General features: G+C 43.2%; 1 protein-coding gene across 2 annotated transcripts; it reads left to right on the top strand.

The window, feature by feature from the left end:
- Nucleotides 1-1,712: 1,712 nt before the first annotated feature.
- LOC121556502 (hepatic leukemia factor-like) lies at nucleotides 1,713-8,640 on the top strand. Of its 2 annotated transcripts, none has more exons than XM_041870387.2 (5): nucleotides 1,713-2,321; nucleotides 2,595-2,862; nucleotides 4,984-5,448; nucleotides 7,989-8,269; nucleotides 8,387-8,640. In XM_041870387.2, the coding sequence occupies exons 2-5, from the start codon at nucleotides 2,670-2,672 to the stop codon at nucleotides 8,600-8,602; spliced, it is 1,155 nt and encodes a 384-aa protein (XP_041726321.2). In that variant the 5' UTR covers nucleotides 1,713-2,321; nucleotides 2,595-2,669; the 3' UTR covers nucleotides 8,603-8,640. The 2 variants fall into 2 exon arrangements, with proteins under 2 accessions (XP_041726321.2, XP_045069513.1); XM_045213578.1 differs by having other exon boundaries at nucleotides 1,726-2,321; nucleotides 7,989-8,254.
- Nucleotides 8,641-10,208: the final 1,568 nt, after the last annotated feature.

Below are 10,208 nucleotides of genomic sequence, written 5' to 3'. Positions count from 1 at the left end.
GCATGCGAGTGTGAGATAAATCTATTTGTGTACTACACATAGAACATCAACATAAATGCATACATACAAACATACATAGTCTACATCCAGAATTGCTAGGCAGTTATGGCTGTCCTACTGACCTAGTTCTGTTAGTTTGTGTGAATATAGGCTATTGTAACGTAGACTACAGTAACATGACAGCTATGGTCTGTTGTTCTGGTGTGACTTGAGTATTTTTTATGTGGCAGCAGCACTGTCACACTAACTGCTATAGAGGGATATGCACATTTCCCTTCATTATGCATATTCCCACTGTATCAACACCAAATGCTACTAAACAACAATAATTAATGTCTAAATACAAAAATAAACATGAAATGCTAACACTACCATTTTAATTTCTAGAAACCATGGTCTGTTCGTGTGCTAGTGCGTTCTCCACGTCATGTAGGCCTATAGCTGAAGAAGCATATTATAGGCTACCTATAAAATCAGAGTCACCTTTGTTCGCTAAGGACATTTACATGCAACAGGAATTTGACCTGGTGAGATGGTGCTGCCACAATAAACAGAGTATACAGACAAAAATATATATTTAGTACTATAGCTTAAAGCAACATTTATTATGATTTAAAATAGAAAACAATTTGTAGAAAATTTGAATGTAATTTAAGGTCATTGTCAGTCTCTTCTCTAGTCTAACTACCTGTTCTGTAGGCCTGTTCTATGCTCTCTCAAACCTACTCAAATTGTACTAACCGATTCATTATCATAAATAGGTCAGGCATAAAGGCCTGCAAGGTTGGTTTTGCAGTATACTTCTGCAGTAAACACAAATGTGTGATAGTTTATCATCAATCAATGTATCAATTGTTTCCCCATTAATTATACTCATGCTGTTGGCATATGTCTATTTGTAAAGAAAACAAGTGAGTGGTACACACAGTAATAACCTCATAAGGATGTATATTGTTCCTGGGATCTGTCTAAATATTGTTTTTCCTATGTCCGACTAGAAGTAAAAAAAGAAAACAATTTCCTGTGGCTCTGGCTGTGGGTTGAAATACTGTACTGCAGACACCTCGCGCTGTTCTGCTTTGAATTGGTCTCACGCGGCCGTAGCATGGGGGGAATCCGTAGGGCGGGGCGGGTGGCCTAGTTCTTTCCAATAAGCGCTCACTAGGGGAGGAGACAGTATTTTCTCCAACCAATCGCAGCTAGAGCAACATGCATAAGGGTTGCACCTCCGCGTGACTGGGCCATGTGCGCTATAACAGCTATTCTGCTTTTAGGAAGCAACGTGCTGCTGTGTTCCTTTCGCCTGAAAACCCGGCAGCCACTCACGTTTTCTCTGGATTACAAGCGGACTGGGAAAACTATAGTTTACACTCAGTTGCTTGTACTTAGAATGGTGCTAGGCCCATTGCTATTATAATGAAATGATAATATTGGCACTCATTTTGGGCAATAATCTTTATGCCTAGATTAATTTTCTATAGAGGCTATGTCTCAAGGCCCCCTCAGTTGCTTGTGTCATTTAAAGACGTTAATTCAAAGTCATGATGATAACGGTGGCGGGTGATTGATAACTGTCCATTTGTTTTGGTCCTTCTGTGCATGAGCACACAAACAACAAGTGCGTGGCGTGCCCCCTCGAGGTGTGGCACGAGGGGGGTTGTGTGTTGTGTCATGCATATTGAACAAATAAGCCAATCATGCCTTCTCTCGCGCCTTGCCCTATGAGTTGTGACGTCACGTGAACTGCCCGTGTTCATTCCAGCTGAGAAGACAGCCGTCGCGCAGCTCAAATCCAAGCCCGTGCCTCAGTACATTGGCTACAAAAAGTACGCGGGGGAAAAGAGGAGCCCCCCCCCACCCCATCCAGAAAGAACGACAGAGAGACAGGAAAGCCGAAAGAAGAAAGTAATACAGCTTGTCACCCGACCAATAGCGCGCGTACTCAGCCTTCTCCGCTTCTCGCTCTTCATTATTTGTTTATTTGGCATTTTGGAGCAGGATATTCTTTTTCCTTCCTTCGAGTTTCATTTAGATCATATCGTCATTTTTTTTTGGTGTTGATCAAATCAGGATATTTTTTCGACAACAATTTATTGATCTCCAGCTCGGATTTTATTTTGTCCACCTTTGAATTGACCATGGGCACCAGTCATACTCAATTAGTTTGACGTTTACCACTGGTTTCTATTGGAGAATAACATCTTGATCTGAACCGAGGAATTAAAATAATATAGTGCTGCAACAAATCGACTGGAATACTGTCTATGAGAATGATACAACAGTGGATCTAAGAACACTTCATAGCCTAAATAGAGGGAAAGGTAAGAAAATGTTTATTGACATTCAAAACAAATAAAAGGGACATGTTTTGCAAATATTGCATGTTATTATTAGGCTACACTCTGGTATGCTGAGCCTTGGAATCATAATTAAATGTTCTCATATCTTGTCGAGATATGCACTCACATATGCATTTTATATTATTTCAACAAGTTTGTAATGTCATATCAAATCACAGACTGTTCATTGCACCTGGTTTGTACCCAATTCTAACTATAATATATGTTAATTCAATATTCTCGTTCATTGAATAGCGGATATCAATCTGCCAGTCATCTCGACTCCGCCTGCGCCCAAGGATCCTAATCAATAACCAGGTCCGGCCAACAATGTCCAGGCAGCTCACCCAGCTCCTGACCCCGGACCTCCCAGCCGGCGCTAGCCCGCAGTTCGGGAATTGCAACCAGTCTGGTGGCTCTATCAGCGGTGGACACCTCAACTCCATGACTAGTTTGAAATCCCTCCTGCAGCATCCGATGAAGGGAGACCGTGCAAGTGTCAAAGACTGCTGCGACGTTAAAGGTGAGAAGATAACTTTGATTTCATTTGATTGTTACATTGTTATTATGCTGTTACAACTGACGGCTCTACAGTGCAACAATGTTGCTGATGGAGTTTGCTGCACTTATGCTAACAGACACTGCATGCCTATGTCGTTTTTTGTTATTTTGCATATTTTGTAACTGACAGTCATTGAAATCATATCTACCAGTCTCCATTGCCTGTGACATGCATTGAAATCATATCTACCAGTCTCCATTGCCTGTGACATTAATTGAAATCATATCTACCAGTCTCCATTGCCTGCCTGTCTCCATTGAGTACAGTACAGTGAAGACAGCTGTGTTCACCTGCATAACTTAATATCTGGCCCTGCCATTGTCACACACACATGACATGACACATGCACCACTGTCTGACTTGTTGTTTGGAAACTAAACAGAGAATGTATACTGGTGTGGTGCTTCAATACAGAACTAAGCTCTGAATAATGATTAATGATTGACATTCTGCAACTAACACACACCATAGGATATACATGATGGTGGAAGTTGACCTTTAGAACTGATTCAGGGTCAGTTTTGTATTTTTACTTCTGATAATACTGGTCAGAACCACAATAGGGAAACTTTGTCTCAGAACAGAACTTACACTCTTAGAAAAAAAGGTGCTATTTAGAACCTAAAAGGGTACTTCGGCTGTCGCTATAGGAGAACCCTTTGAATAACTATTTTTGGTTCCAGGTAGAACCCTTTTGGGTTCAATGTATAATAATTTTTTTTTACAGAGGGTTCTACCTGGAACCAAAAAGGGTTCTACCTGGAACCAAAACAGGTTCTCCTATGGGGACAGCCGAAGAACCATTTTGGAACCCTTTTTTCTAAGAGTTTAGGATCAAATGCTCTTTGGAAAATGTTAATTGAATCCAACCACTCCTATAGTATAGAGCAGTAAACCAGAAAGGAAATTATGGGATAGTAATCCTGTTCAAATCAGCTATAAGTGACTCTGTTGAGCTTCACAATCAACGTTGAGATACTTTTGGATGATTTGGACATGCTAATATCGGTCCCATGACTTGAATAGGATTTGTGCCACAAATGCTAAAACATTAGCATGTGGAAACAGTGCCAGGGAAACTAAACCAATGCATGAACTGCTGTCATACCTTATCCATAGACAGTTTAAAGGGTATGGAAACCAATATGCCATTATCCCTGTAACACGTTATTACGTGGTCATTAGATGTAACAAATACTTTTATCCAAACACAAAGGTCACTCACTGTCCAATTATGACCCTCAAATGTCCAATAGAATGATGGTGCCATCCCACGTTGCACTCTGCTGTGAGCTGAGCATGATGTTCTCATATGGATTATAATCTCCGCCCCTCCAATCCCCTGGCATAGTTTTAGATTAGCATGCAGATTAAGATGACGTCTTTTGGTATAATATCTGACATGCTAAACAGTACCAGCCAGGCCTGTGGTATGGATGCCTATATTCACAAATTAATCTGTCTCACCAAATATAGACATAGACATACATAGATTTAGTAAAAATCATATTGCTTTTCATCCAGCATTCTCATTTTGATTCTTGTGCAGTTTAGTGTATGACCATCTGTTACGGTCTGACTGAAGCATTCATTGGTGTTTGTGCGCATAGCAGTGCAGCTGATGCATCCAACTGTCACACCATTCCACAGATATCCATCTATCTCTCAGTCTCTGTTGAGTTGACGCATCTATAGTGGAATTGTGCCTCTGGACCTCAACAGCCATGAGGCTTGGGCCATAGAGGCCTCTTGTCTCATTGACTTAAATGAAATAGGTTTACAAGAACGCCTACAGCTTTGGACGTAAGATAATTATATCCTGTCATATGACCCTAAAAAAGTCCCCCCAAATAACTAAAAAGCAAAGAGTGTAGACAGAAGCAACCCTGTGAGGAACCAGACTTGAGGGAGTGGATCTAGTGGGATACCATAACACTAACATTTCAATTATCCCAAAACCACCTCTGACAGCACCCAGGGTCAAACATTTGATGCGACAACAACAACTCCCGTGATGTCCCAACCCCTGTCCATCTGTTACTAACCAACATCCTCCATTTTGTCTCCCTCCCACCATCACAGACAAAGACAGAACCATCACAGACATGGATGAGGACTCCATGGGTGGCGGGAACGGCGGCTGCAACATGCGTACCGGCAGCAGCGGGGTGAGCAGCAGTAACGGCTGTGGCAGTGGAGGAGGAGGTGGAGGATCAGGTGGAGGATTTAACCAGTCTGCGTTCCTGGGACCCCTCCTGTGGGAGAGGACCCTGCCGGTGGAAGGAGGCCTCTTCCAGCTGCAGTACATGGACCTGGAGGAGTTCCTCACAGAGAACGGCATGGGCGGTGTCCACGGACAAAACAGTTCCAGTACAGCCCAGATCCCGTCCCAGAGTTCCCAGTCGGCGGTGCCCAATCAGAGTTCCCAGTGCCCCCCCTCATCGCCCCCACCCTGCTCTTCAGCCTCCTCCTCGTCATCCTCATCTTCCCCATCGCTCATCGGCCTGGAGGTGGCCCAATCCAACATGCAGGGAGGACTTGACTATGGTGAGTTACCTGAACCGGGTGTAGGAGGAGGGGAGGGCAACATGCAGGGATTTCTGTGGTGATTTTATCCCATGGAATATGATACGGAACAGTGTACATCTGTTTATTGTACACATCTTCAATAGGAGAATGGGGAGAGGGGTGGAGGTTGAGACGGTTTATGGTGATTCTATGGAAAGGGATTGTGGGGGTGGTGGGGGGTTGGTGAATGTATCACAGTGTATCGTTGTTTACATGGTATCAGCAATGTATTCAGTGGTCCAGTTTGGCCAAATGTAGCAAGGATTATGGTGCCATGTTGTTTTGGCCTTGTAGAGAGGCAACTAGATGAATGACTAAAATGAAGGTTCAGTGATATGTCAGATACCATGGTGACCCTGTATCAATACAGGACGTCCATGTCCTTAGAGAGAAGGCTGTAGAGTCTGCACAGAGTTATCATGTGATTCAGCTCTTTAAGTTGTCCTCAGTCCTCATATTGAACTCCTCCTATGGTGACCAAGCATCATTTTCTTAGGAGCCAAATGGAATCCCTTAACGCTGAGTTAACTTGACAGAGAGTGAACAACAAGGAGGGGTTGAGAAAACAATGAGAGGAATTTCCTGTAGGCTACAAACTACCCTTCACACTGAGCTAGGTTTAACATTTAGGCTGCCTGAGAGAAAGAGAGGAGTGACATTTGACAAATTAATCTCACAGCACTGACAAAGGGGTTTGGTTTGGTCGGTTTTATGTTAAATTCAGGTCCAACCAGCCATTTACAGAACACTAAGTTCTTACTGTACACAGGGAGATCGAGCAAGAGATAAGGAGGGGAGGGAGAAGAAGGAGGTGAGTGTAGTGAGTGTTTGTGATCGCGTGTCTTTAAATCTCTCCCCAACTCACACGCTACAGCAATGTGCACGTGCAGCGTCCCTTCACGTGCCGAGGCTGTGAGCACTGGAGCAAGAGAACGAGAGAGGCAGGGCCAAGCGGAGGACTGGGAGGAGCGGAGAGGCACACCAGGGTGGGAGGGAGAGCGAGAGAGAGTGAGGGAGGGAGGGAGGGAAGGAGGGGGAGGAAGAGGTTCCCATTGCCTGCTGATACTGAAGTTCAAATGGAATGTTTGAATGCAGAAGAGAGCGATTGAGTACAGAGAGAGTCATGATTAAGATATGGTGCCATACAGTAGATAGGGAATGTCAGTAGCCATTGTATTTAACCCTTCATACACTGGTTGTTTCTTCGCTGCATTTCAGTTGTATTCCAATGTCACATCTCACAATAATGCACGTTAGCCAGTTTAGACATTAGTTAAATACAACGCACTCACATTTATCAATACAAATCAGATATTTATGTAAAAGAAGCATTGATGAAGCCAAAATTGATATTGCGGGTTGGATGTTGTGTTTGTTACATAGTCGTTACAGTGTAACACAAATTATGAAGCAAGACAGGAGAACGTATCTGTAATGATCTGATTTGAGTTTTCATTCAGACACCTGACCATTGACTTAACCCGAGGTGGGTGTAGCGTAGGCTGTGTTCTGATTGTGTTCTCTTAAAGGAGGAAGAGGAAGAGGAAAAGGCTGTTTGGAGTCTTTATGATAGGAAAGTCAAGGTGTTATGTGCATTAGGCCGTAAGGGGGTGAGTGAGCTCTATAGAACTCAGGGAACTGACTTCAAGGGGTGGGGTGACGGTTGTATAACAGTTTTAAAAACATTTCAAGAAAACGGTCTAAACCAGCCTTATAGGAGTCTGGGAATGTTGATAATAATATTAAACCATAATTGAAATATATACTCTTACTAAAAGGGTGATATTGAATGTTTATACACAAGATAAATTGAGAAAAGTGTTCTTGCATATGCAAAGTTCCCATTTGAGTTCAATTTGTCCATGATAATTTATTCATATTGAAGTGAAACGGCCGCTCACACAGAAATCCAGCACCTGAAACAGATAGTTGGGAAGACATTGGGCTGTAGATTTCACACTTGAAAGCAAGGAGAAAAACGTTTGTGTTAATTAGTTTCTCAGAGCAGAAAGTGGGCTCCCTTCCACCACCTGGTGGACAGGGACTGTAACTGCAGCCTAACAGCTCTACAGCTCTTTTACTTGACTTACATTTACATTTACATTTTAGTCATTTAGCAGACGCTCTTATCCAGAGCGACTTACAGTTAGTGAATACATATTTTTTTATACTGGCCCCCCGTGGGAATCGAACACACAACCCTGGCGTTGCAAACGCCATGCTCTATCAACTGAGCTACATCCCTGCCGGCCATTCCCTCCCCTACCCTGGATGACGCTGGGCCAATTGTGCGCCGCCCATGAGTCTCCCGGTCGCGGCCGGCTGCGACAGAGCCTGGATTCGAACCAGGATCTCTAGTGGCACAGTTAGCACTGCGATGCAGTGCCTTAGACCACTGCTGTGTGTTATTGCTTTCTGGTGGATCTGAGAGGTCAGTGAGTCATAATGTATCTACATGGAATCACCTGGTTCATATAAAGGTTTAATAAGAAAAGAACAACCGATTCTCTCTCTTTCAGGAGGCAGTCAGTCGAGCATGAATGACGACTGCGGCTCGCCCGGCTCCTCTGTCTCCTCTTCGTCCTGCACTCCTCTCATGACGCCCACATCCAACGGGCCAGACGTGATGGGTGGCTTTGAACCCGACGCGGCCGACGTGGCTCTGTCCAGCGTGCCCGGCCAGGACGCCTTCGACCCCCGCAGACACCGCTTCAGTGAGGACGAACTCAAACCACAGCCCATGATCAAGAAGGCCCGCAAGATGCTGGTGCCAGCAGACCTCAAGGTTGGTAGTCAGAGAGTAGGTAGAAGTATTAAGAGTTGGTAGAAGTTGTCCCTGACCTCTGGTCCAGGGTCAGATCATTTTCTACAAGGTAATGTCAGTAGCACTATATCTAACGGTGTCTCCCTCTTTCAGGATGATAAGTACTGGTCCCGGCGGTGTAAGAACAACGAGGCAGCCAAGCGTTCTCGTGACGCACGGCGCTTGAAGGAAAACCAGATCTCGGTCCGCGCCGCCTTCCTGGAGAGAGAGAACCAGGCACTCAGACAGGAAGTGGCTGACATGAGGAAGGAGCTCGGTCGCTGCCGCAACATTCTCAACAAATATGAGAATCGCCATGGAGACCAGTGAAGAAGAGGAGGAGAAAGAGAAGGAACTGATGGGTGGAATGGAAGCGACATGATGATGATGACAATGATGATGATGATGAATGTATGAGACGATGAGAAGGGTGATATAAAGAAGCTCAGGTGTCACATTTTGATGATGTCAGAGTGGGCAGGGTTAAAGGTTAGGGACAGGGAGGATTGTTGCCCCTTTAGACGAAAGAAGAAAAGACGTGACTTTGAGGATTTTGATATCGGAGAATTGTATATTTTTATATTACTGAAATAAGGCTAGAGGGGGAGCAAATTTTGGAAATAATTTTTGTATATTTTCTATATAAATGGGAAAGATGTAAGATATGGAGGGCTATGACAAAATATCTTTTTAAAGTAGATTGATATAGGAGATGCTATTTTAGAGGTGGTCAGGTGTTAGACAGGGATTTTTAGACAGGATTCAGAGTCAGGGACTGGGAGGCGAGGCGGCCATTTTAAACTGTAAAATAGAGAGCAAAATGATTTTAAAATTGTACAGTTCAACATTTCTTTGTGGATTTTACTCAAGCACTTAATTTGTTTTCTTTGTTGTGTTTCTAAATGATGGGGTTTAGGCTGAAATGGCAAGAAAGTGAAAGAGGGAGAGAGAGAGAGAGAAATGGGAGAAACACTATTAACTCAGCACAATCTTCAGCACTTGTCCTGTGTTTGTGCTTGTAAATAACAAGTCATTGATATTGTCACAACTTTTGCAACCTTTACTAACAGTTTGGACTGTTTAGGAGTTGTCTAGATGTCTGGGCTTTGGTGCAACAGCTCTCACATTTGATTATAGCTGCACTATCTTCTCTGTCATATAGAGAATTGTATTATGTGACCCTAAGACAAGCAGGGCATTCAATGACACTACAGCTAATGGATGGGGCGACTGTTCGTTTTTATTATGTATACTATGAACTCATATTGCTGAGCCCTTGGCCATCTCTCCCGCTCGCTCTCTTTCTGTCACTTTTTGTCCTTTTGGATTGCTGTCAGTTCTAACTGCTGGGTTGGTAGGATTTTTTAGTTGTTCTGTTGCCCCAGGTTACAGTGGACCTTTTTGATCTTCTCTGCGTTGTGATGTTTTCTTCCTTCCTATGTTTTTTTTATCGAATTGATCCAATCCCAGCACGGTTAATGTCACTTACAACCAATCCCGAAAAGGCTACTTTTACCTTTAACCAATCCCAACAACCGGTCTCTGTGGTTGTAGATTGTATACATAATACCACAATGTCTTCACACCCTCCTAAATAGTCCACAAACTACCCAGGAAAAAGCACACTTGTGTTACTGTACTATATTAATGATTTTAGTTAGCATTCTTATATTATTGGTAGAAGAGAAATATTGTCTATATTGAATATACCAGTTTGTTTATTTTACATAGGTATATGCTAAGTGTGAATGTTGCAGAGATTAGATGCGTGTATGACTGCGTATATGCAAATGTATTCCAGGAGATGGGGTTTGTGGTAGGGTGTCATGTCAAATTATACCCTATTCCCCCCTATACCTAGGGAATAGGTTATAATTTGAGATTATGCTATTATTACTCTCTTCGTTGATCGGAATGGTGTTAAATTCTCAGATTT

Source organism: Coregonus clupeaformis, unplaced genomic scaffold (assembly GCF_020615455.1).
Source record: "Coregonus clupeaformis isolate EN_2021a unplaced genomic scaffold, ASM2061545v1 scaf0125, whole genome shotgun sequence".
Taxonomy (NCBI): Eukaryota; Metazoa; Chordata; class Actinopteri; order Salmoniformes; family Salmonidae; genus Coregonus; species Coregonus clupeaformis.
This window is presented reverse-complemented; position numbering and strand designations above follow the sequence as displayed.

Bases quoted from the DNA above. Each gene is read 5' to 3' on its own strand.
- LOC121556502 (XM_041870387.2), top strand. From the start codon at position 2,670: ATGTCCAGGCAGCTCACCCAGCTCCTGACCCCGGACCTCCCAGCCGGC. The intron at 5,449-7,988 runs GTGAGTTACCTG...TCTCTCTTTCAG, and splicing joins GCAGGGAGGACTTGACTATG to GAGGCAGTCAGTCGAGCATG. The intron at 8,270-8,386 runs GTAGGTAGAAGT...TCCCTCTTTCAG, and splicing joins TCAAGGTTGGTAGTCAGAGA to GATGATAAGTACTGGTCCCG.